Source organism: Macaca mulatta, chromosome 9 (genome assembly GCF_049350105.2).
Source record: "Macaca mulatta isolate MMU2019108-1 chromosome 9, T2T-MMU8v2.0, whole genome shotgun sequence".
Taxonomy (NCBI): domain Eukaryota; kingdom Metazoa; phylum Chordata; class Mammalia; order Primates; family Cercopithecidae; genus Macaca; species Macaca mulatta.
This window is the reverse complement of record NC_133414.1, coordinates 130,427,152-130,451,967: the sequence shown is the minus strand read 5'-3', so window position 1 is coordinate 130,451,967 and position 24,816 is coordinate 130,427,152. Positions and strand designations below refer to the sequence as shown.

At 36.5% G+C, this 24,816-nt stretch overlaps 1 protein-coding gene across 4 annotated transcripts in view; it reads left to right on the top strand.

Moving 5' to 3' along the window:
- The first annotated feature begins 11,942 nt into the window (after positions 1-11,942).
- FAM204A (family with sequence similarity 204 member A) overlaps positions 11,943-24,816 on the top strand; it is a 32,340-nt gene continuing 19,466 nt past the window's right edge. The window contains exons 1-6 of one of the 4 annotated variants that reach the window (XM_028826911.2): positions 11,943-11,993; positions 12,335-12,536; positions 17,820-18,058; positions 18,592-18,679; positions 18,805-18,835; positions 19,020-19,119. In XM_028826911.2, the coding sequence (XP_028682744.1) occupies positions 17,825-18,058; positions 18,592-18,679; positions 18,805-18,835; positions 19,020-19,119 (453 nt within the window). In that variant the 5' untranslated portion in view covers positions 11,943-11,993; positions 12,335-12,536; positions 17,820-17,824. Of the gene's footprint in view, positions 11,994-12,334; positions 12,537-17,816; positions 18,059-18,591; positions 18,680-18,804; positions 18,836-19,019; positions 19,120-24,816 lie in introns of all 4 variants that reach the window. The other 3 variants (XM_015148289.3, XM_028826910.2, XM_015148288.3) reach the window with 3 other exon arrangements.

The following is a 24,816-nucleotide window of genomic DNA, read 5'->3' as shown; positions in this document are numbered from 1 at the left end:
ATATATGGATAAAACATTTTAATGAAGTTCTAAGGAGGTGTTAATGAGTGGATCGTGGCTATAAAAGAGATGTAATATATGGCAAAACATGAAGTATATGTTAATAAGACCTCAATGAACAAAATAGTAAACAAAAATAAAATCTAAAAATTCTGTCAAGCAAAATTATGGAGAAAGATCTTTAAGTTTTAATTTAAAAAATTAGTAAACATTGATAATTTTTTTTTGCAGCATCTTTCAAGTCTTATTACCACTTAAAATAGTTTATGATTATTTCAAAATATATTTTAAATAATTCTCTTTATATCAGAAAAAGAATCCTATGTATATACCATATAAAATAATAATATATAATCTACAATAATTTCAGAGCTGTTTCATTAAATTGGTTCTAGCTGTTTCCATTAAACTTCCTGAGTTTCCTTCTTTCCTTTCTCCATAGAATCAATGGCCAAATCCTTTATATTTGTTCCCTCTTTCTCATTTTTTTCCAGTCTATGCTTGGAACAGAAAATACGATCTTTTGTTTTTGGATTCAGTCCTATTGCCAATACTTTTTACTTTATTATTGTTACAGCCAACTAGCAGGCTTCCCTAACTACAGTCTACAGGCCTCTATTAACCTACCTTTTCAGAGAGAGTCTCCACAATTTGAACTCCACTCACCTTTCCCATTTTTCTGATGATGAAACTGAGGTTTGGGGAAGCTTAGATTGTTGAACACAGTCATACATATCTTTGTGATTTCAAAGTCCTAGGTCTTATCATTAAACCATGCTACTCTTTCCTAAACATGGCCGAACATTTTCCAAATTTTTCTAAGATAAATTTTCCTATCATATATACCTATTAAGCTCTTTACTTCCTCCTAAGGCCGGTATATATCCTACCTTTACCAAAAAACTCTTTGGAATCCTGAACTGATTACATTGTTTTCTATTTACTGTGATCTTGATAGTTTTATTTTAACATTTATTTTAAGTTCAGGGGTACATGTGCAGGTTTGTCACACAGATAAACTTGTGCCATGGTGGTTTGTTGTACACATTATTTCCTCACCCAGGCATTGAGCCTAGTACTCATTAGTTATTTTTCCTGAACCTCTCCCTCCTCCCACCCTCCACCCTTCGATAGGCCCCAGTGCGTGTTGTTCCCCTCTATGTGTCCATGTCTTCTCACATAATAGTTTGTTCTAATCTCAATATAGCACTTAACAGTTTTTTGCTTTATATTAAAGTTATTTACTTCTGTCTGTATCCCCAACTAGATTTTAGATTCTTGGATGGCAGGGAGCATGTCTTTTCTGTCTTTTTAAAAAAATTTTGTTTTCAGATAAGGGTTCTTAGAATTATCTGTCATATTTAATTATCCTACCCTTTCACACAAAAATAGTGTTCTCTAAAGTACTTTGACATTAATAGATTTTAAGTCAATGTTAAATACATGGAATCAAAATTTTATTTTAGAGGAGAAGTGAGGTTCTGTTTTTAAAGAAATCTAAGTGTGTTTTTTTCTGCTCTAATGGCAATTTTTAATGAAAAACAGCAATTATTAATTAGGTCTTCTTACACAGAATAAATTTTCTCAACAAGGATATATTCTGTATAGCTAAGAAAAATGTATGCCAAGTTTACTCGTTATTCATCATTTAAATATTTACCAAGTTCCCAGCATCTACCACTATAGATAATACAGTTGTCAAAGTGGTACTGAACATAAAATGTAACAGTCCTTGATCTTAAATAATATAAACTAAAATGAATAAACTCTAACAACAACAACAACAATGATGACGAAAAGACTCCATGAAAAACACAAGGGATGTTTAAGGAGGTATGTAACTGTTTGAATTACAAACACACTTCCCAAATAAGCTTCTGTGTTACCAACCAACCTTTCCATACATAATAACTGTAGACTTTAGAAAGAAGCAAAATAACTGTTCTAAGGCACTGGAGAAGAAACAAAAGCAGACAAACACTGGAGAGGTTAGATACTCAGAAGAAGTGGAAGGCAAGGGATTAGTTTACCTTTTTTTTTTTTTCAAGCTTTTATCCTGAGACCAGGTCATAGCCAAAGCTGGGTAGGAAGGCTAGAAACTGAATAGAAATCTTACTTGGGGAAAGAGTTTGGGTCAATAACAGCTGCTATAAACTGAACTGGAATCTTGAAAAGAAGCGAGGCAGAAAGGGTGAGCCTAATTTCTACATATAAGCTATGTACTAATCTTTGGATGACCGTTGAATTATGCAAGTGAGGGGCAGACTTTAAGGAGCCCAGCTAAGGCTAAAATAACTGAGCTTAGCTTTGAACTGCCACCTATTGCCAGGGAGACAGAGCTTACAGTTTGGGCTTAACCTAGTTAGGTGTCTGCTTAAAAAAAAAATATATATATATATATAAAAATTTTTTATATACATTATATATTTATTTATATATAATGTATATTCATTTGAAGAAGCATAATAAAATCCAGAGTTTCTACAACATATCCATCACAATTTCTAGCATAAAGTTCAGAATTACTTGTCATATAAAGATAAAAAAAACATGAAGCAGCTTTAAGGAAAAAGAAAATCAATAGAGACTAATTCTGAGATGACACCAAAGTTGAAATCAAAAGATAAGAATTTAAAAAATAATTATGCTTCAGGACTGAAATGAAAATATATTATAATAATGAAAAGATAGAAAACCTTAGTTGGGAGATATAAACTATAAAAAGGAAATAATAGAAATTCTAAAACAGAAAAATAAAATATGTAAAATAAAAAATTCACTGGATGGCTTAGATGCAGAATGGATATGATAAAAGAAAGAATCAGAGAACTTGAAGATAGACCATTAAAAATAATATATTCTGAAGAACAGAGGAAAAACTTTTTTTTAATATATGGTTTTTTTCTAAATAGAGATGGGGGTCTCACTATGTTGCCTAGGCTGGTTGTGGCCTCCTGGGCTCAAGTGATCCTCTTGCCTTGGCCTCTCAAAATGCTGAGATTACAGGTATGAGCCACCATGCCTGGCCTATTTTAAAAAATGATCAGAGCCTCAGAGTCCTGTAAACAAATATAAAATATCCAAAATTGGAGAAAAGTAATGAGAGAACAGACTAGAGACATTATTTGGAGAAATAATGGCTGAAAATTCCTCAATTTTAGCTAAAGATATAAATTTTGTAGTTCAAGAAGTTCAGTGAACTTCAAGCAAAATATTTAAAACATAAACAGCATATTTAGAAACACTACAGTCAAACTGTTGAAAACCAAAGATAAACAGACAGTCTTCCAAGCAGTCAGAGAAAAATGACACATTCCATATAGGGGAATAATAACTTGAAGGACCTCAAAGATTGCATCAGAAATAACAGAGGCTAAAAGACAATGGAACAACAATTTCAAAATAATAAATGAAAAAACTATCTACCCAGAATTCCATATCCAGAAAAAGCGCCTTCAAGAATAAAGATGAGTTCCACTTCTACCTAAGACATAGAAAGCTACAAAGAGCATTAATACCATCGTAAAAATAAGAAAGTGTCATATAAATGACAAAAGTATAACTTTCCTTGAACCCAGAACACTAAGTTCACAGGGCAAACAAATAGCTATAAATCTAAGAAATGACAAGCTCCTTCAAGGAGCAATGATACGGGAGCACTGACTCACCTGGGAAAAGCACAGGAAGAAGGAACAAAGAAGAAATAGAATAAATACAAAATATCTAGAAAGGTGGTAGATTTAAATGACTATACCAATAATTACATCAAATATAAATGCTCCAGCTACAACAATTTAAAGAGATTGACAGGATAAAAAAGCAAGACCCAAGTACGTATTATCCATAAGAAATACACCTTTTTTTTTTGGAAACAGGGTCTTGCTCTGTTGCCCAGACTTGAGTGCAGAGGCATGGATCTTGGCTCACTGCAGCCCCAACCTCCTGGGGTCAAGTGATAGTCCCATCTCAGCCTCCAAGTAGCTGTGTCTGGCTAATTTTTGCACTTTTTTTTTTTTTTTAGAAGCGGGGTCTCACCATGTTGCCCAAGCTGGTCTCAAACTGCTGAGCTCAAACACTACACCTGCCTCAGCCTCCCAAAGTGTTGGGATTACAGGCATGAGCCACCATACACTTTAAATGTAAATCATATATATGTTAAGAATAAAATAATGGATAAAGATATGCCATGCAAATACAAATTTTTTAAAACCTAGAGTGGCTATCTGGATATCAAACAAAATAGACTTCAGAATAAGGAATATTACCAAGGATAAAGACGACTATTACATAACAACAAAAAGGTCAATTCACAAAGACGTCATAAAACCCCCATATATATGGGCACCTGAAAACATAGCTTCGAATACCAGAAGCAAACCTGATATAAATGAGAGAAGAAATAGACATATCCATAATAACAGTTTGAGAATTCAACATTCCTGTCTCAGTAATCAATTAAACAAGTTGGCAGAAAATCAATAAGGAAGTACAAAACTTGAACAGCACGAGCAAGTTGAGCTAACTCATGTCTGCAGAACAATCCATACAACAACAACAAAATGCATAATAAAAATCTAAAAATTATTTATATATAATAGCAATGAAAAGTTGGAAATTGAAATTAAAAAGAGTTCCAACACAGTTTATAACAATTTATAGCATAAAAGCCATGAAACAGTTTTAAATATAAAATATGTGCATGATCATATGTTTGAAACCCCAAAATATTCATGAGAGAAATTAAAGAAGACCTAAATAAATCTAGAGATAAACTTTTCATGGAAGACTCAATAATGTTAAGACATCAGTTCTCTCCAAATTGATCTATAGGTTTAATGCAGTCCCAATCAAAATATTAGCAGCATATTTTTGTAGAAACTGACAAGCTAATTCTAAAATTTATATGAATAAGCAAACAAACCAGTATAGTAAAAACAATTTTAAAAAAAGAATGTGGTTGGAAGACTGACATTACTTGATTTCAAAACACATCATAAAGCCACTGTCATTAAGACAGTGTATATTGGAGAAAGAATATATGCATAGACTAATGGAACAGAATTGAGTCTAGAATATATATGGTCAGTTTGATTTTCAGCATAGGTGCAAAGGCAATTCACTGGAAGAAGGAGTTTCAATAAATCATGCTGGAACAACTGGACATCCAGGTACCAAAAAATAATCCTTGACATATACTATATCATATATATAGTTGACGCAAAATGGATCATAAACCTATAATCTAAAACTATAAAAATGTGTAGCATAAAACAGAAATAATAAAATTGAAAATAATTTTTGTGACCATTAGCCAGTCATGGTTAATGGAGACTCAGGGCGCTGAGGCGGGAGGATGGTTGGAGCCCACGAGTTTGAGGTTGCAGTGAGCTGTGGTTGCCTTGAGCTATGGTTATGTCACTGCACTTCAGCCTGGGTGACAGAGTAAGATCCTGTCTCTAAAAAAAAAAAAAGAAAAAAGAAAAAAGTTATAATAAAAAGCAAAAAAAGTCTTTGTGTCCTTGGACAAGGCAAGGATTTCTTAGAATTTCCTAGACATAACATCTGAAGCATAAACTATGAAAGAAAAAATTGATGTTAAACTTTAGCAAAATGGAAAACTTTGCTCTTTGAAACACACCGTTAAAAAGTCAAAAGACAATCCAGAGACATCATAAGTTATTAGATAAATTAAAATCGATACACAATGAGATACCACTATACACTTACTTGAACACACTTACTTTTTATGTCCATACCAAAGAATGGGGAGCAACAGGAATTTTCATACGTTACTGGTGAAAATGTATAATGGTACAGGCACTTTTGAAAACACTTTGGTAGTTTCTTATGTAGTTAAATAAAAACTTATCATTTAATCCAGCAAACCCATGCCTAGGTATTTACCTAAGAGAAACGAAAACTTTTTTTTATACAAAAACCTTTATGTGAGCATTTTAGCATCTTTATTTATAATTAATAATTGCTAAAAACTGAAAACAATTCAAATATCCTTTATCTGGTGAATAGACGAACTATGTATAGCTACACAATGGAATACTACTTAGCAATAAGAAGGAACAATCTGCTGATACACGCAACAACACGCATGATCCTCATATGCATTAAGCTCCTTGAACTAGGCCAGACTCCAAAGACTACAGACTATTTGATTTCATTTATATGACTCCATTCCAGAAATGGCAAAACTATGAGGACAGAGAATACCTCAGTAGTTTATAGGGGCTGGGGAGGGAGAAGTGGTTGACTATATATGGGCATGATGGCAACTTGGATATATTCTGTATACTGATTGTGGTAGTGTTTACATGATTATATGCATTTGTCAAAAATCATAGTGTATACAGAAGGCGTGAATTTATATTGTATGTAAATTATAAAATTATTCCTCAATACACTTCACTTTAAAAAAGATAAAGATATTTTCAGATAAAAGAATACTAAGAAAATCCATTGCTGGCAAATCTACACTACAAGCCATGCTAAAAGAAATTATTTAGAATGAAGGTAAATGAAAGCAGATGTAAATTCAGATTTACAGGATGGAGTGAAAAGCCTTGGAAATAGTAAATATGTAAGTGTAAAAGACTATTTTTTCCTCTGTATTCCTTTAAAATACATAATAGTTTCAAGGAAATAAAAATATCTTAATGTGAGATTTACAATGTGTGTAGATGCAGTGCATATGACAACATTAAGAGTGGGCCAAGAGCTTTGAAAGGACCCACGCAGTTCCAATATTTCTACATTTCACACAAATTGTTAAAATGTTAACTTTAAGAAGCCTGTAAAAAGGATGAGTACTGTAATCCCTAGAGTGACCATTTAAAAATAAGACAAGGTATAGATAAAAAGCCAATGTATATATTTGATCTGGTTTGAAAGGATGAAAAGATATTTAGCAGATACAAAAGAGAAATGTATTTCAGGCAAAGGAAATAGTATATAGTAAATTCCACTTAGCTTACTTTTCCATTCTTAGGACTTCCATAGTTCATATTTACATCATGAACCTCACAATTATAGTACTCATGGTTTAAATATTATTATGTCTCAGACTACAAACTTCTTGAGGCCAGTTTCTACACAGTTCTTTTTTTGCATCTTCAACCCTTAGCATAGTGCTGAGCGTTGGGCACATAGTAAGGACTATGAAGATATTGACAGATAATCTAATACTCTATCAACATTTATGGGTTTCTTAGTTTTTACACGTGAAGGAAGGAAGGAAGCTAATATTAGCCACTGACTACATGCCAGGCTCTATGTTAAAGTTTTACATGTATTCCTTCATTCAGAGACATTAATCAGACAGTGGGATGTTTTTGAAAGGTGAAAGTATTAAGAAAAGGAAATTAACATAGACTTCAATATAACGAATCAGGAATAATTGAAGAGGATGCCTCGAATGGGATCTGATCACTCACTAGATCCTGAGGGGGAAGGAGAGAGAGAAGACATTCTGCTACTGAAGCCTCTCTTTTTATGAGTTCCCGGTGGGTATAACGTGCCACTGGGCAGTAATGATATCCACACTTTATTGGTTGCATTGTGCTGGCATTTATCAGGAACCTCTTCTTAAAAGAGGCAGTATGTGGACAGTGGAGACAGCAGGATCTTTTGAGTCCAGTGAAACTTCCCCACTCTGGTTCTGCATGTTACTAAGCACATGACATTAGACAAGTTTCTTAAGCTCTTGAAGTTTCAAATTTTCTTAGCTATAAAATGGATACACTAATAGCTACCTTATAAGATTACATAAGATATTAGATACAAATTTCGTAGCCTACAAAAATGCTCAATAAGCCTCCCTCTCCTGTTCTGCTTTCTGCCTATGTACAACCTGTTGGAACTGAAAAATTAGAATTACTAGACATGACCAATAAATAAAAAGCGTTTTTCTTTGGCAATGTTCTGTATTACAGAAATTTTGTTTTCTCAAACGTCAAGTCCTGTTGATATCGTAGTGTTAGTTATTCGACATATTCTTGGAAGACTAACATGGTTTATAGATGCTTCAGTTTGCAAACCTAAAAAAAAAAATCCAGATAGAGGGCCAGGCACAGTGGCTCACACCTGTAATCCCAGCACTTTGGGAAGCCGAGGTGAGCGGATCGCAAGGTTAGGAGATCGAGACCATCCTGGCTAACACTATGAAACCCCCCGTGTCTACCAAAAAAAAACCCCAAAAAATTTAGTCTGGCATGGTGGTGGGCGCCTGTAGTCCCAACTACTTGGGAGTCTGAAGCAGGAGAACGGCGTGAACCCGGGAGGCAGAGCTTGCAGTGAGCCAAGATCAGCCACTGCACTCCAGCCCGGGTGACAGAGCCAGACTGTGTAAAAAAAAAAAAAAAAAAAAAAAAAAAAAAAAAAAAAAAAAATCCAGATAGAGAAATTGTCATTCCTTAATCATGAAGGATATCAACATGAATCCTGAAATTCAGAACTCCCTAGTTTCAATTCTTTTGCTTAAGTCACTAAATCACTTTTTCCTCTCAATGCCAAAAAAGAGGTGTTTGTATAGAAGGAAATTAATATTCTCTTTCTCAGTTTCAGCAAGAAGTACATTTATTATATGTTCAACAAAGTTGTATTCACTTTTCCAACTTAAAAATATTTAAGGGGTTTCATTATATTTTGAGAAATTATTCATCAATCAGGGATTTAACAGCCACCAAAAAGAACTCCACAATTAATCTTTTATAATATGGGTGTGACTCTACACTAAAAAATTGTTAAATGTAAGGAAAAGCTGTTCATAAACTATAATATTTCTTGGCAAAGAAAAACTGCTTTGTGTTTTTAAAGATATGGTTGAGAATTTAAATGAGAGCTACATGCTTGAAATTAGTGCCAGATGCAACACAATTCAAGCACAATTCGCTAACTGCATCAGATATTTCACTGTGATTTAGTAAAAGGTATCCAACAATTCTACATTTCATAGAAATCTCACAAACACAAGTATTTCATTCACAAAACTCATGGCTTGGCAGGCTTCCAGGGCAGGAATTTGCTGGAAGAAAGGTAAATTTATTGATCAACATAAATCAAAGGACTGACATTTTCCCTAGAAAACTGACAAAACAATAATATTCAGAAACTGAAGTTCTTACAACCAGAGCGAGAAGAAAAGTCTGAGCTATTATTTACATTTATTATAGGCATCCAGTATTGTGATAAACAATTAGGTAGTTAAGAAGTCTCAAATCAGCATTGAGAAACTTAATTTTAAAATGTTAGATATTTTTGAAATAGGATTTTCCAAAAACTTTTGCAATGAAACCTGGTGTTTGTAAATCTTTGTAGTAGTTATAATTATATGCCACCTCTCTCCCTTGCATTTACTAATATATGCACTAAATAATGAGCATTCTTTGATGGGATCTATATAGAAACAATTGAGTTTTACTTTTTGTTTTTGGTATTTTTTTGAGATGAAGTTTCGCTCCTGTCACCCAGGCTGGAGTGCAGTGGCGCAATCTCAGCTCACTGCAACCTCTGCCTCCCGGGTTCAAGTGATTCTCATGCCTCAGCCTCCCGAGTAGCTGGGATTACAGGCACGTGCCACCATGCCCAGCTCATTTTTGTATTTTTAGTAGAGATGGGGTTTTAGCATGTTGGCCGGGCTGGTCATGAACTCCTGACCTCAAGTGATCCACCTGCCTCGGCCTCCCAAAGTGCTGGGATTACAGGTGTGAGCCACCGTGCCCAGCCCCAGATCATTCTTAAATATACAAACATTAATTCCTTCCTACCCCATGCCTCAGTTCTTCCCCCTCTGCTATCTCTTTTCCCATTCTGGTTATATTTCCACCACCAGCAATTGTTGTGAGCTGAATGTTTGTGCACCCCTACAATTCCTGTCTTAAAGCCATAACCCACAGTGTGGCTGTGTTTGGAGATGTGGCCTCTAAGGCAGTAATTAAGGTTAAATAAGGTCAGAAGGGTAGAACCCTGATCCAACAGGATTAGTGTCCTTTTAAGTACAGAGAAGAGACACTCGAGAGCTCTCCGCACAGCGCACACAAAGAAAAGGTGATGGGAGCGTAACAGGGTGAGGGTGGCTGCCTACCAGGCAAGAGAAGAGGCCTCAAACAAAACAAAACAAAACAAACACAACAAAACCTACTTTGATGGCATCTTGATCTTGGACTTCCCAGCATCTAGAATTGTGAGAAATAAATTCCTGTTGCCTCAGCTACCTTGTCTGTAGTATTTTGCTATGACAGCCCGAGCAGATGAAGAGCAATTAAGAGGCCTGATGCAGTTACAACAGCACTCTTAGGCACACCTTTTTGTTAACTGTTTAACTTTTTAAAGATTTGGATTCAAGGAAAATCCTATTGAGAAGCTGAAGAGATTCGGCCAAAAGAGTTTTATACAGATCCTTAACTCATTCAGCCTTGCTTCTACTTTAGAATCAGAGAATGTGAACAGGAAGATGGACTTCAGTGATCCTAACTTGTTGATTCAGGTTTTACTATGATGCTGGGGTTATATAAAACTGATCTCTAAACTTGGTGCATCTTCTAGAAGATGTTGGCAGTGAGGTGGTGTAGTGGATAGTTAAGTAATAGGCTTAACCATCCGTTGATGCGAAATTGAGATATATTACTGAGTGCAATGCAAAATTTTATACACATTCAGCTTTCTTTGAAGGAAGACATTATTATGTTAACAGCAAAAAACAGCTGAGATTGAAAATTAGTGCGGGCCAGGTAATATGTTAAAGTCTTTATGTGTACAGTAATCTCCCTTATCCACAGAGAATACCTTCCAAGACCCCCCAGGAGATGCCTGAATCCTGGAATAATGGCGAACCCCATATACGGTTTTTCAATCTGATAACCAAGATGGCTACTAAGTGACTAAGAACCTGGTGGCATAACAGCATGCATATATACTAGACAAAGCAATGATTCACACTGCAGGATATTTCATCAGGATACCCAGAATGGGATTGCAATTAAACATTTGAATTGCTTATTTCTGGAATTTTTTACTTAATGTGTTTGGACCTTGGTTGACTCCAGGTAACTGGAATCAGGCTAAGAGAAGCCACAGATGAGAGAAGCCTACTGTATTTTCTTTCTTTCTTTCTTTTTTGAAACAGCGTCTGGTTCTGTCGCCCAGGGTTTTCTTATATAATCATCACAAAATTAGCAAATAGGTACACTTAATGTTATTCTTATTATAAAACAGATTTCGGAAAATGCAAATATTTCTAAAATAGCACTATTCCCATCCCTATCACATAGGATACTTTATCTTCTTCACAGTGGTTTTCTCGTTTTTGTTTTTGTTTTTTGTTTCTTGTTTCCTCATTTTCTATGTTCTCCAAGTACTCCCTTCAGGGCATAACACAGCGCCTGCCACAAAAAAGAAAAAAGAAGTTCGGTAAACTTTTGGTCCAGTCAGCGCCATCACCAGATGGTAAGCGCCATGAGAGCAGGAGTCTGCCCGTTTTCTGCTAACCAGAGATTGGCATGATGCCTGGTACAAAGTAGACGCCCAATAAATAGGCGAAGAAAGAAAAAAAAAAACCAAAACAAAAATAAAAAAAGGAAGAGAGGGAGGGGAATGGATGAAATGAATGAAGACGTTTGCAGAAGGGCCTAGAAAGAAAGCACTGCAACATTCTCCCTCCTGGTGGCATCAACTCTTAGTTCAAGGTCTATCTATGTCAGCCCTTTCCTCGCCCAGACGCACTGGCCGACAGCAGAGAATGAAGAAAGGACAAAGTCTTTAAAAATGTTCAGAAGAAAGAAAAAACGGCAAGAGAAAAGAGAGAAAAAAAAGCAAGGAACCACCTCCTTCGCACGGACTAAAAAGGCACGCCCCACGAGGCCGGTTGCCAAGGCGACCCTAGGGCCAGAACGGCCCCAGCCCATTGGCTGAGACGCAGGAGCCAATGAGAAGGCGCGATGTTGACGGGGTCTTAAGATGGCTGCCGGGCGACCCTTTCCTGACAGGTGAGTACGGCTTATGGAGGGTTGGTTACCCGCCGGCTCGGGCTCCGGCATGATGAGTTGGGAAGGCCTCTTGCCGGCAGCCGAGGGGGGCGGTATGGGCGGCCTCATAGCTCCTCGGCCGAGCCTCCCGGAGCAGGCTAGAAAAGCCCCCGGCCCGGGGCCGCGGAAGCGACGGCGGGGCCATCCTCAGCCTTCCTCGGAAGGGGCGTCGCAGCGGCCTCCCCAGCCTGTTATGAGGGAGGGTTTCTCCGTCCCACTCCAGTCAAAGTGAGAGGGGATTGAGGAGGCTTTCGATAGGGGAAACAGGCTCATGTTTACAGTTGCTGTATCCCGGAAAACAGCTCCAGTTAATGGGACTGCCAGCAGGCTAGACATCCTTCGCCGGAAACTGCAGCGCTTAGTTCTGTGCCCGAGAGGGGATTCTGCCTGTTTTGGGATTGGAGTGGGGCATTGCCGCCAGAAAGCCTGCAGAATTCCCGGTTGTGCAGCCAAGCAGGAACAGGTGTACCTTACTAGACCCATCCTCTTGCCATCTTGGACCTTGTAAGTATTCTCACAGCGGAATCGACTTAAAATGAGCCTTGAACTGTTAACTTGGTTTATTGTCTTTCCATGCAGGATCTTGGGTCTGGGAAAATGTTTTTCAGGCCAAGTAAACGAACACTCTCTTTAATTAAAACAGTTGCATACATGCAAAATCTTGCTAAATAAGTAGGTTTTCTGGATTGGCCGATTGTCAACCTAAATTCGCTTTCAGGCCTGTAATTCAGTTGTCCTTTCTGTACCTTTTTTGAGAAAAGGAGCACATTCATTTCATAAAAGTAAATAGGATATTTACGTTAATGTTGATGTTAACATGCTTGAAAATAGTAACCATTTTTAAGTCACCGACACTGATTATGATGTAAATTACAATCTTCAGATTGTTAAATGTGGTGGCTTATAATTAGTATATAAGTGAAATTAATTTTAGATCAGATGAAGTTCAGGCTTCTGGGATTACTTCTAATCAAATACAAAATATGGGAAATAAGCCTTATACAATGAAAATGGAATTTAAATTCTGGAATAGAGACAGAAAACATTTACCCATCGAGCTGCTCAAATAATATCTTTTGAGTTTTGGTTATAAGCAGCTGCCTGGTTGTCCAGAAAATATGACATTATTACTCAAACCTCGGACTGTGACTTTGACTTTGATGTATGTAACTTAGTATAGCATCTTACATAGCTTTCTGTACTCAAAAAGTACAGAAAAAGAATTCTTAACCAAATTTAACAAGTCTGTAATTATAGGCTAAGATCGTTCTCAGACCGAGTCTCAAATCCTTGTCTCCGCTTACAACTCTGCCCTGTAAAAGTTCATAATCTAAAGCCATGGGGCTATTTTTGTAAAACAAGTGGATCAGAATTCATTAGGCAAGTCAGTTATCCTATCTGTAAATTGAGGGCGGAGCGGGCAGGGGAGGGGGCAGATATAGATAGTAATTCCTAGTGGAAGGTTTGTTGTGAAGATTAATGGTAAACCAAGGCCTGCCACACTGTTTGTATGCCATGTGTAGCAGTGACTTGCTTTGTTTCCCCTTTCTGGTTCTTGTGTTTCCTGTTGTAACTAGGGTTCCTTCCCCTTCTCAGTGTCCTGAAGTGTACAGCATCTCTCCGAAAACATTCTCTTGGCTGAGTTGCTAGGTAGAGGAGAGAAACCTTATCTACTGGGATACTGGGCTCTAATCAGGATTGCAGTCCTGGAGAGAATGGAGTGATACATCCAGGAGTGAGATGACTCTGGGCATTTGGGGCACTTATAATATCAAAATCTTAAAGAGACACTTTAGAGCTGTAAGACATCTCAAAGATCATTTGATCAAACCTTTATTTTATAGCTTAAGAATGGAGGCCCAGACAAATGCAGTGACTTTTAATTATGTTGCTCAGGACTAGAAACCATCTTCCAACTTTAAAAACTCTTTTCCCCTGTAATGAGTGCACAGTCTAGAACAGTTTTTATTGTAATTTGATTTCTCCCTGGCTGCTATATTTTGAAAGATTGTGTCTACTAAACCTTGTTTATGAATGTTTTTTTCTGATAAAAGTCAGGCCTATAACTACCATTGAACCTCTGATTATCATGTGGTGAAGAATAGTGCTTCGCTAAATTTGTCTTTTCCTGTAATGGTGAATGGTACTGTCTCACTGAGGGGAAAAATAAAATAGTTTGGGCTTTTTGAAATTAGCTTAGAGACTCCTGTTACTATATTCATACTTAGATTAGGAACTACTGAACTGTACCCTGTTTTTGAGTCATTGTTATCTGACCAAATATGATAACTAATGACGATGGGTGGTTTTCAAGGGCAAACAGACAGACAAAAAAACCCTAGTTATTCAGACTAGGACAGTATATAAATATTTTCAGTTCGTGGCAAATTGTGTTAGCCGAGGACTAAAGATGTGTTCTGCATAGTACACACAGAAGGTCTTTGAGGATAATTGTGGGATGGAATAAATCTTAACTCTAGAGGTGGAGGGTGTGTAAAATGAAGAAGGTGATATTCAAAACCATAGAGAGAAAAAGGATTCTGAGTCATTTACATTTTCCTTGGGGCGAAAATGATTAAATTGAAAATTATTTGGGTTGCAGGGTAAAAAAAACGAAAGCTTATGAATTAATACATTGGCTGCTACATGGACTTGGCTATAATCTATAGTAAAAAGATTTAAGTTTCTGTTTCTCTGATATTCCACGTCTCTTGAGACTGGCTGAGTGAATTTTCACAGTTAAAGGGTAACTTGGGATTATCTGCTTTAAAATAAAGAAATACACTCTGAAAGACATGAGTAAGAGACACAGATAATCATCCTCCACAGCAGCCAAAAGAGGAATAACAGGAGGCCTAACATGGTGCCAGTTGGAAACTTTGTGAATGACAACTATATGCTATGAATAGAAAGACTATTTTCAAACATGAGTCCAAAGCAAAAGTCACTAAGCAGCCACTCCATATTGGCTGATCTGTAATTGGGCTGCTGCTTACACAGGCAACTCCATTTTGCAGGCTGCACAGTGAGTGGCAGCAGTTATCCATGTTTATCAGTGACTGCTCAGTCTCCCTTGTGTTTGGTTTTTTGAGAGTCATGGGAAAATGGCACATGACTTTAAAGGTTTTCAAGAGTGGAGTCCACAACCTACCTGATTTGGATTTTGCCTGGATTTAGAGGTGGATTCCACTTTTTTCAAGCTATTTTAATTTTTTTTTCCTTTGGGTACACTCAAGAAATTACCATACCAGGCAGATGCCACATCAGCGGGAGCTAAAAATATATAATTTTGAGAAAATTTAAAAAGCCATAAAAAATGCCTACTTGAAGGCTGATTAGCAACAACAACAGCAAAAATCTTGCCTTCTTCAGGGCAACTGAGACTGTTCCCCAGAGGGAGGTATGTTTGGGTGCCCAGAGCATAGACTATCACCCTGCAGAGATGCTAAAACAGTGGTTTGGTGGGAGACCTGTGCCATTGCCCACTGGAGAGGCACACGCATTTCATAAGCAGTCACATCTGAAGTCCAGGTCAAGGAATACTTGGCTCAAAAATTGAACAGAAACTTGCCATGTGTGTAGATGTCATTTCATGAGGCTAGGGATTTTTGCCTGTTTATATACTTCTGTCCCCAGAGTCTTGAAGAGTGTCTGGCACACAGATGGGCATGTAAAATATTTTATGGACAGGAAGGGAAACACTTACTTCTAACATAGACTCCAGTGATGCTAAGAAATCCAAACCTGGAATTTGTTACTGTTTTAAGTCCTTAAATGATAATGAGCCTAAAGGTATATTATATGCCGGTGGCCAAATCATACTGGAACTTATTACTTCTTCCTTCCCCTTGCTCTCAGAACAGGAGAAATCTTTTTCATTAATAGCATGATACCTATTTTTCAATATTGTCATATTTTACATGATGTCTTTTGTGCTCTCAGAGTATCTCAAGAGTACTTCTGTCTCAACTTTAAAAATCCACAGACAGGTTTAGGGATAGATCTGGGTTTTATGGGGCCTGGAGCTCATATAACTTCGGGTCTCTTCCTTTAAAAAAAGAAATGCAAATTCTGAAAGTACAGTACTTTGGAAAGACCTGTGCAAATGAGGAATCTTGGAGCTTAGGTTACCATTATCTTCCTGGTAATTTGCCCTCATTTTATTGCTCCATTCAGAAAACTAAACATTAATATTTGTTATAGACACTTCATCTCAGATTGTGACTATCAAGGAAGGAAATGATGGCATCAATTGCTAAGTGAGTGCACCACAATTATCAGAAACTTCAAAACTATCTTACGAACCCAGTCACTCATAATAGAAATGATAAAAATGTAATACATGGCCATAGAAATAATAATAGCAAAGAGAACTTAACATTTATTGAGCCCCTAGGACCTCCTAAACACTATGTTGAGGGGCTTATCTCATTTAATCCTCAGAATAACCCTATAAGCAGTATAATTATCCCTGCATTACAGATAAAGAAATCGAGGGTCAGAGATGTTAAATGATTTCCTCATACTACTAGTAGTGGCAGAGTCAAGATTCTATTTGGAGCAGTTAGATGCCAGAGTCCTTCCTCATAAAAAGCCAACAGAATATTTGGTGAGGATATTTCAGAGAGCCAGCAACTGATGAGACTGGACCAAAGCCACAAAAAGTAAGATCTGATTCTTCGGACCTGGAAGGAAGTCTTGAAAAGATAACATAAATCTGTTATCGCAAAATCCCTGATGTGTTTGTCTCAGAGAGAATGGTGGTGGTTTTTTTTGTTTGTTTGTTTTTTAACTAGGTTAATCACAATATGGGACAGAAAACTGCAAAACAGATTTCCGTCCTTCCATTTTATTCCTTCAGGTTGATAGTAAATCATGAGCAGTACAACCGGCTTCTTTATTTTAAGCATCTTTTGAAGGAACTGGTTTTGACTCAATATATGTGCTAAAATAGACTGTGCCATGGAGATCAATAGTGAATATGTACTTGAGTATTATACTTTTAGCAAATGATAACAATTTTGCTATTTTAACACGTTTTATTAAACTTAATGGTTCTCTCTACCAATGGACTGTATAGCTAATGCTAAGTAATATCTTGAACTTTACCATTAGTTTCCCAAATATAGTATTGTTACTTTAAAAAGTGTACATTTTTGTTAAATTGTTAGGATTATATTTCATTTAATATTATTTTAGCAAACAATATTAAACTAAAAAGTAGGATATCTGTTTTACTACCATACCTTCCTCCAGCTACTTACATAGCTTAAAAATTTTCCTTTAGTTGCTTTCCTGCTCCTTAGACAATACGCCCTCTGGAAGCTTGGTCCATTAAATATAGGTGAAACACGCAGTTTTATTCTCTAATTGGTATAGCTTCAAATATGGTATTTTAATCCTAAATTGCTTGCAAAGTATGTTGTTAGGTTTTTAACATTCTTGAGCAGTGCATTACTGAATTTCATGTTTTTTTAGACAAAGCTACTCATATATTAGAGAATTAAAGCTCTATTTTCTTTGCCCGTAGGTGTGTGTTGTAACAAACTTGTTTAAACAGCTTTTAAACTTCTAAACTTTTTTTTTTTACTTACACAAGTGAAGATTTTAATTATTTTAATATGAGTTCATTCTATACCATTTTAGATGGGGGAAAAAAAAAAGTTTAGATGGACTGTTCCCAAACCATTGTTACAATTATTAGGCACCTGGAATGTCTTCTAATGGTCTTAAAATTATTTCTATGGTTATTCTACATGTGTAAATTAATCTTTTTCCTCATAGAAGAAAAGATGTGGAGTGGGCTGCTACCTCCTGGCCTAAATGAAAGTGATGCTGAGTCAAACTCTGAAGATGAAGCTACGTTGGAGAACTCTGGACTTAACTTACAGGAAGATAAAGAGGATGAGAGCATCAGAAAAACAGAAATCATAGATTTCTCAACAGATGAACCACAAACTGAAACAGAGTCAAATGTAAATGCCTATGAAGAGTGTCCTTCTGGAATTCCCGTAGATATGTGGAATGTAGGTTTTCTCTGAAATGCTCTTGCTACAGCCTGTGCGTGTACACACCCCTGATTGTGTCTCTGCCCTGGTCAGAATGTGCATGTGTTCTTGGGACTTAACAGGGAGGGAGATGGACTCAGAATGCTTTTACTATTCTCTGAGGCATTGGCCACTTAGATACTTGCTTTTATTTTGTTTTGTTTTTCATAGAAAGACAAAGAAAAAAAACCCCAAACCACTATGCAGGATTAGCTGTTTGCCTAGCGTGGTACATGAAGAGTTTCTGTCTTTATTTTATCTTTTATTTATCTTTTTTGTTATCTACATGAGCTTCACTCTCAAATTATGAAATGACTTATTTCAAAACAAGTGAATATCAAAACTCAGGTTGTGAGTCTCAGAGAATAGAGCTTCTCAAGAACTGACTACCATCATTAAATTGGTATCTTTATACATGCTGAAATATAATTGTTTTATTACTTCATTATTTTTTAAATGCATGTTTTTCTGGAAAGTGTATTTGCTTCTCAATATTTTTTTCTTTTACATAGAAATTTCAAGAATTGCATAAAAAACATACTGAACAGAAAAGCACAACCTCAAGATTCAGAGGGAAAAAAAGAAAACGCTCCAGAAAAGGTGTTTTGTTTTAATTCAGGTTGTTAGTCGTGCTAATGCTAAATTGTGACTGAATTTAACCATTTTTTTAAAATATGATTTTGAAATTAGTGAAGTTAGGTATTGACACTGTGAATTCTTTTCAGATAAATCGAAGAATGAAAAAGAATCTCATAGGTAGGTGGACTTTAAAATAGTTATATATTTTAGGCCATTGTAGAAATTGTTGAACTAATTGTTTCTGATCGTAATCAAACATATATGAACTAGTAATTGTAGTATAATTGTAGTAACCAATTAAAAACAGTAAAAGTAAAGACAGTATATATTGTATAAAACAAAACTTACTATCTTCTTTTAGTGAAACATCCTCAAATGAAACCCAATGGAAGGAGCTTACTCAGTATTTTGGAGTCAATGATAGATTTGACCCACCTGTTAAAAGGAAAAAAGTTGAGAAGGTAATATCCTTGTTATTGCATCTTATACCAGCTAGGAGGATACGTTTGTAATTAGCCTTGACTAAAGTACTTGTTCTCATTAATTCATTCAGTTAAAAAGTTAAGATGCCTACTACGCACCAGAAAAGGTGCTAGATAAGTAAATAGTTACAAATTATTAAAAAACTGCTAAGAGAAAGAACGGGCTGTTGTGAAAACATTAAAATGGGGGCTGTACTTTAGCATGGATGGTCAGGGAAAGCCTTTCATAGAAGGTGCCATGTCACTGAGACCTGAAGGATGGAAAAAACTGTTTATATAAAGAATGCTAGCACAGAGGCATGGGTAAAGATCCTAGAGAAGAGTCGTCCTGGGACATTCCAGTAATCGTAGGAAGGCCTGCCTGTCTGGAATGGGATCAGTGAGGAGGAGGGTAGCCCACTATATGATTATAGAGGCAGGCAGTCATTGACCAAATTGTGTAGGACCTCAAAGGGCTTAGTAAAAAAATGGGTTTTATTCACAATGCAGTTGACAGTCATAAAGGCTTTTAAGTCAAGGGAATGACATGACCTATGTTAAAAAGATTCGTATGACTGTTACCTGGTGAACTGATTGTGAGGCAGCAAAAACAGATGAGAACAGAACAGTTAAGAGACTTCTAGGCATAAAATGATGATGGATTGAGCCAGAATGGTTCTGCTGAAGAAGGAAAAAAGTGGATGGATTTGAGGCATATTGTATAAGTAAAATTGATGATACTTGCCTCTGGATTGCTTGCGAGGTGATAGGGAGGGTTTGAGGTATGTGGAAGGAAAGAGGACCATTCAAAGCTTTAGCTTAAGCAGCGGTGTGAATAGTGATGTTACAAAGAGAAATTTGGGGAGGGGAAAGGATTGAGAGTGGGACTTAGCCAAAGTTCAGCTTGGGACTTGAGTGTTATTGGAAAGCAGGAGCAGAGTAGATGGTTAGTATAATGAGGGTAGGGGCTCAGAGGAGAGCCTGACCTTTAGATGCACATTTGTAGTTGTCAGTCTCTAGACATACTAATACTTAGTAGAGGCTTGTGTGAATGAGTAACTCACTTATTCACACAGGGAAATGTTGGAGCATGAAAATCAAGTGCTGAGTGCTAGAGCTGGAGGCACAGGGGGCTAGTTGAAGCCCAAGTATATTGTATCCTGTGTGTAATAGACAGATGCCTCTTTCATGGATCATTGCTGTAGACTAGTGTGTGTACCTAGAGACCTTTGTCACTTTCTGATCCATCTGTATTTCTTCCAAAGTACCTCTGATTTTAAATCCATCATTGCATGGTACTGTGTCATTGAGGGTGCACACATTAAGGAACTGTCAAAACAGAATTTTACTGTGAATTTCTTGATTCCAACTTTGCAAAAGTTTCTTATCATCCAAAAACAGTCCCTGGAACATTGGGGAATTGGAACCAGAATCTCTTTCTGCCTCAACTAATTATTGCTCCTGAGCAATCTCATTTTTACAAATGTTCAAGCAGGTGCAGAAATGCTAAATTTCTTGCAAAGAAAAATCACTGGTACAGTTGAAACTAAAAACCAGGTTTCATGACAGCAGTCTCAGTTTCCTAGGCTCAATGCAGAAGGGGTGATAACTGTTTGCAAGTGTAATTGCCATTCTCTTGTGATGCTGGTGGGCCGAACAGTGGCTGTGTGACGGGAGATGCTCTTGACTGTACCAAATGTGTTCTAAGGCATTAGGGAGGAGGACCATGCTGGTAGCCCGGGTCCGGGTGTTATCTCTGGCAGACCTGCCGTAGAGTTCCAGCTGCTGGATGAATTGTTCTTTTGAGGGAAGGAATGGTCAAATATTGGTTCTATTAGGAAATATTTTTTTAAATTTTACTTGTGAATTAGATGGTCTTTGAGTTTCATTTGTTTACCATGTTTGTTAGGTTTTCTCATAACTATATTGACATTAGAATGTCTAAATTGCTTCTTAGTGAAGTTAAAGCCATGAAATGAACTTCCTAGCTACTCTAAAAAGTAGAAACTTAGACATGATTTTTTTTTACAGTCTATCTTTATTAAAATTTTATTATCCTACATATAAATTGTACCTTCTTGATACTGGCTAGATGCCAGGCTTACTCTTATTCATTGTCTAGGATTTGGAATTTGTATGGAGTTGCTTTAATACAGGTTACTAGGATTCTTTGCACAAAATTAAACAACTCAATTTTAGGAACCAATGTTCTATTTCACATTATGCATTAAATGTGTTCTGGAAGGAAATTATAACCCAAACACTATTGTGAAAGTGAGGTCTCTGTGTAAGGGAGACTGCTATAAGTCCTTTTGTAACTGCCCATTGATCTGTTTTATACGTTTGGGTTTTCTTAACTTTAGATATTCATCCTTGTGATGATATTCATCTTAACAGTAGCTACTCGTCCACATAAATTACATCTAGCTAAGGAAGTTATGGTGGTTTTCTAAACAAGGAGCCTGAGCTAACCAGGCTTCTATCTGTCTAGGATTTTCCCCGCATTTAATATTCCACAAATAAACCCAAGCATAAGAGGAAAGGAAGGACTTAGTGAAGCCAGATTCTTTCATATTCTCTTGGTGGTTCAGTATAATTGCATGCCAGCAGGTTCCCACTCATTCTTTGGTTTGGGATCGTTGGTTTAAATGGCACTCCTTTGGCTGTCCTGCTAAAGTTTCTACTGCAAATCCAACAGAGTAAATAAACTTTAAAGAATGTCCACATTGGAGATGCTGAGATAAAAATTAAATAAATGTAAATCCAGCACATAGTAGCGACTGCTTATGAAATCTAGAGATGATCATGAAAATCTGTGATGCAGTTAGAACAAAACTAGCATGAATTTCCATCCACTATTTTATTTCTCTGGAGCAGAGAGCTGATCTGTTACCATATCTGAGAGAACCTTTTTATTTTGTATTTACTCAACCCTCTAGAATGGTAAAACAAAACAAACTTCTTAATCTGTGTCTATCGTGCAGTCTTTTTTTTCTCCCTGTTTTTCTTTTTTGGAACACTGCCAAACTGAAACTTGCTCAACCAAGAATGTCTGTTTACAGCACTGCTGTCACCTGCCTCTCAGACAATGCAGAGGCTTGTATTTTTTAAACATAATCTCCCTAATATCCAAAGCTGTTTTAAAGTGTTCTTTGTATTAAATACAGCTATAATTGTGTTTCTGGCAGCAGTTCTGGGACTTACTAGTAATTCTGTAATCATAGCATAATTATTTTGAATCTGTGGGAATTTCTTTAGAATAAATTTCACTCATTAATTTCACTATAAATGTCTCAAGTATTCTTTAGTTGAATCAGTTTGATTAGTCAGCAGTCATTATTGAAGTAGTTTTATGTATACCTAATGGATACTTTTTGGCATGAAAAACCAGAGTTACTTTATTAAATGTTAGAGTAATTGTACAATGTCTTTGATGAATTTTTCAAGTTTTTTATGAGAGGAAACTGCTATTGTATAGTGTAGCTTTTTCGAACTTTTTTTTTTTTTTTTTTTTTAAGCAGAGTGCTTTTTCCAAACAGACTCTTAACATGGTTCTCCAATACATAGATCAGTTAAAAATCTGGCTTCCTTGGGTGGGTGGAGGGAGGAGGTATAGGAGAGGGAGGTTTAGGGGTGTGATGAGAGAGGTATGGGGAGTGTTGAGGTGGTACCATGAAGATCTCCTGGTATCAGTTACAAACCATTGCCTCTTGGTTCCTATGTGATTCCTGTGGGGTGGGTTGATAGGTCCAGTGTTATTCTCATACGGATAAAGAAACCGAAGCTCAGCATAATTTGCCTAAGAAAACAAACCAGGTAAGAAGTGAAATGAGACTTTAAACCCAAGTCATTTGGTCCCAAATCTAGCTTTTTCTGAATGGGGTTTTTATTTACCTGACTCATATGATTTTTTTTTTTTTTTTTTTTTTTGAGACAGAGTCTTGTTCTGTTGCCTGGGCTGGAATGCAGTGGTGCGATCTCAGCTCACTGCATCCTCCTCTTCGCGGGTTTAAAGGATTCTCCTACCTCAGCCTCCTGTAGCTGGGACTACAGGTGTACGCCACCACACCCAGCTAATTTTTGTATTTTTAGTAGAGATGGGGATTCGCCATATTGGCCACGCTGGTCTTGAACTCGTGACCTCGTGATCCTCCTGCCTTGGCCTCCCAAAGTGCTGGGATTATAGTCATGAGCCATCGCACCCAGCTGACTCAAGTGATTTTAAGTAGGTATGATTATATATATATATAAAGTTAACAAAATTATAAATAAATACATGATTTACATTTACGTATGAAAGTACCTCTTCCCCTCTCCCCCACTGCCCTTCTTTATGAAGAGATTGCCTTATTTTTTCTTAGATATTTAGGTTCAGTAATGCAAACTTCAATGGATAATTCATTTGTGTTAAGCTTTAAAAATTGAATATATTAACCGAATAAATATTTAGTAGCAGAATTTTCATATAAATATATTGTGGTATAGTTTGACTTTAAAAGCTTTAACCATATATAAAAAGTTATTCTACATATGCACATATAGATGTTAGCCCACAACGTTAAACCAAGTACCCACACATTTCTTAGATATTTGTAGTCCTATCTTCTTGACATTTATGGTAAAACTTTATTAATTGGCAATTGTTGCCTTGTGGGTTAGATACTTCGTTTAGATGAATTTTTCACCTGCGGCCAAATTGCCATTCCTAGGTTTGTGTTGAGATATATCTTAAATTATGTTTTGATTCTAACCAAAAGGCAACTTAGAAGCACACCAAGGCGCTGCAGGCTATCAATAGCTCCTCTGTGCCTCCTGCCACTCCTGTAGTATGGAAGACATCCTAGATAAGTCAAATAAAGGCTACTCTTGAGTCTAGCTTAAAACTTTTCAAAAAGCCTTAATACTCAGACTCTAGTTCATGAGACTATTTACTGACAAAGTTGAATGCTTGAGTCTTGTACTTGGGTCTGAGCTTGAAGTATGATACAGTCTGTAGCCTTATAGAGATAAGCCTTCTCTTTTGCGATAATGGTATCCTGATATTTAGGTTTAATAATAGGAGCAGCTTATTATTTATTGAATGACTGCTATATTCTAAAAATGTGGCTAGGTATTTTATATATATGTTCTTTGACTCATCATAATCTTGCAGAGAATGTGGTTTTATTCTCATTTTATTGCATGTGAGATAACTGCAACCCACAGAGGTTTAGAAACTCATTCAGGGTTGCTTAATTCATAAGTATAGGAGCTAGTCTGAACCTAGGTCTGACCCTGCCAGCTGTGCTCTTTGTGAACTGCTATGAACTTACAGTCTTTAAGGAGATGGGAATGTTTTACTAAGTGTTTTGAGTGTATTTGGAATATTAATATGTTCTTATGGAAACAAAGTTTGTACATGGAACCAGGAGTTTTTCAGAACTAAAAGAAGCTATTACATTTTATTTAAATAAATTGCCAGAAAGAGAGATAAAAGGGCTAAAAACAAAGTTGAAAATATGATAGAAATCTAGAATTTTTATTTATAGAAGGGTTACTCATTCAAGCCAGTCTTTTCATTACCTTTGAGGAAACAGAGGCTTATGAGTCAAGTATGTCATTTACCCAGAACTTTGACCATATCTCCTGTCTTCTAGTCCTGTGCTCTTTCCATTGTAATATGCTATTACCTTTAGATTCTGCTCTGAATGGCTGGGG